Genomic DNA, 2,459 nt, shown 5'->3' on the forward strand with positions numbered 1-2,459 from the left:
GACCTTGGTGCTGCCTGGCTCAGGGACCTTGGTGCAGCCTTTGTCAGGGACCTTGGTGCTGCCTGGCTCAGGGACCTTGGTGCTGCCTGGCTCAGGGTCCTTGGTGTAGCCTGGCTTAGGGACCTTGGTGCAATCTGGCTCTGGAATCTTTGTGTTTCCAGGTTGTGGAACCTTTGGGTAGCCTGGCTCCTTGGTTATGGGAACAAATGGTTCCTGAGGTGGAGGCTGGCTGGGTTGTTTCACCTGCTGCTGTTGAAGCTGAGGTGGTGGGGTAAAGGTCTGCTTCTCCTGGTAAGAACTCATGCTTCAAAGGATGCTGGACCTAGAGACAAAACAGCTGATTCAGTGCTTTGATTAAATAGGAATGAAGCCCAGTTTAATGACAAATATCTGTCATTTCATTCTCCTTCAGAACTGACAGCCTCTTTTCTTTCTTTTTCCCTGAATTTGAGATCATGGGATGCTTTGATGATCCCTACATATCTTCCAGGGAATAAGGTAAAGTTGACTTCTTCCACATCCTTTAAGTGGAGCCTTTCTCTATGCTTCTTTTCTTCCTGTTACATCTCAAAACCTACGTACAACATGAAAACACATACAAATATGCAAATATATACTCTGAAGCTTTCGCTTACACACTCTTTGAAGAATCCTCTAAGCCCCTGAATTAAGCAGAAAGTCTTAGTGGCTTTTCTGGTCTTCAGCTGCTCAGGGTTCATCTGAGGAATCGAGTGAAAAGAAATGCATGTTTCTTGCTCTGCCCTGATTAAATCACTTTTAATACCACTCTTGGCTGTGTGTCATTGGCTGAAGATTGATGTGACACCTCAGTTTTTCAATGATTTGGAAAGATTGTAACGTCAGCAGTCTAGAATCTACTCACTCATGTCCTCCTCATAGAGTACCATAGTTCTCCCAGGAAAACTCTTATCTAAACTTCTCCCTTAGGCTCCAACAATCCACCTGGGAACCTCCGTCCACCCTGTGCCCACTGCACATGCTCTCTGGCAGGCTCTCCACATCATTGCTGCCTCCCCACACATGCCCATCTCTCATGGCCCTTCCTTGTTTTGCCACAGCATGGTACCTGCTTTCCCTCTCTACTAATCACTCCCCATGTTTGCAAATTTTAGCCAAGTATATGTTTTCTGATGGATTATACATCCATGGAATAAAGAAAAACTTATCTTTTGATCATCAAAATTGCCAATGTAATGCCCTCTAAATTAAAAATTTCCAATACATGTTGACAGGAGAGTACTCTTGAAGTGGGTATATTGTCTTGCTAACTTAACGAGCCTTTACAGAAATCACTCCCCTTTTCTGATCCCAAGTTCCACAGCTGTGATCTGAGTGGAAAGTCAAAATATGTATAAGGTCACCTTAAACAAAAGTTATTATTGCATTTAAAATAAATATATTTATTGCATAGCAAAGAGGTCTCAATCAAAACAAAGAATTGATAGGAGAATATTAAGATGTTCCCAATGGGGAGACTCACCCGCTGTGCAGAGAAGGTTGAGCTGTTCAGCCTCTGGGATCTGGTGAAGAGTCTCTTGTTAGCTGATATTTATATAGAAAATGAGCCCTGCCTTAAGAAAATTGGATTTTTTAAAAAAACTGCTCTACCTTCATTCCAACTTTTGTGATAAATATCTCTGGCTTAACATTTTTGTCACTTAAGCTCTGACAGTGATGTCACCTGGGCCCGACTCACTGTCCACCCTTTGTGGTGTGGTTGCTGTGGGCAGCGGGCTTCTTGAATGGCAATGTATTAAATTAGGAGGAAGTTCCATACTGCTAGGACCAGAAACAGCCATGCCTCTTGGCCTGGGGCCTAATCTTTAGCCAGATTAGTCCTATTGGACTTCTTCATGGTTGAAGTGGACACGGAAATAACGATAGGCATTTCTGGTTTTTCTGGGAGGCCATGGGGATGGTGCAGAACAAGTGAATCATCTGATTTTCAATCTCTTAGTGGATTTGTACCTGGGAGGGGCAATGGAAGACAAAATGCCTGCTTTGGAAATAAGTTGCTTTCACTGTGAAGGTGCCATGTTGATCAGGGATAGCAGATGTCGTTGAGATGAACAGGCAGGATTGACTGGATCTGTGTGACATTGTTGCTCAGCCCTGAAGACCCTGCCTCCAGTGGTATCTTTCTTCTCCAGGGGTGACATAGGAACAGGAGAGTGCTAATTCCCTGGGTTCATACACCAGCCATTTCCTCTGATCACTACAGGATGAACTAACTCAGAGTTGCCCTCAATACACACTTTCTTACTACGTGCGGCCCTTGGGAAATCTAGACATCCTTACATCTCAGACATGTGAATAGCTCCTTCTTTCCCACCACTGTGCTCCACCACTGTGTTACTCCCCTGAACCTGATGCCCAGGCAGTGCCTCCACCATCAGCTCCTTCTACCAGGTTCCCAAAGCCCCTTGTTCTACTTCAGC

At 44.6% G+C, this 2,459-nt stretch overlaps 1 protein-coding gene across 2 annotated transcripts in view; it reads right to left on the reverse strand.

The window, feature by feature from the left end:
- The window catches only part of SPRR3 (small proline-rich protein 3), a 2,166-nt gene extending 618 nt beyond the window's left edge, over positions 1–1,548 (reverse strand). Inside the window, exons 1-3 of one of the 2 annotated variants that reach the window (XM_011980802.1) lie at positions 1,502–1,548; positions 636–719; positions 28–322 (exon numbers count right to left, since the gene is read on the reverse strand). In XM_011980802.1, the coding sequence (XP_011836192.1) occupies positions 28–303 (276 nt within the window). In that variant the 5' untranslated portion in view covers positions 304–322; positions 636–719; positions 1,502–1,548. Of the gene's footprint in view, positions 1–14; positions 1,343–1,501 lie in introns of both variants that reach the window. The other variant, XM_011980810.1, reaches the window with a different exon arrangement.
- Between the last annotated feature and the right edge of the window lie 911 nt (positions 1,549–2,459).

The sequence above is a fragment of the Mandrillus leucophaeus genome, unplaced genomic scaffold (genome assembly GCF_000951045.1).
Source record: "Mandrillus leucophaeus isolate KB7577 unplaced genomic scaffold, Mleu.le_1.0 Scaffold1049, whole genome shotgun sequence".
NCBI lineage: Eukaryota > Metazoa > Chordata > Mammalia > Primates > Cercopithecidae > Mandrillus > Mandrillus leucophaeus.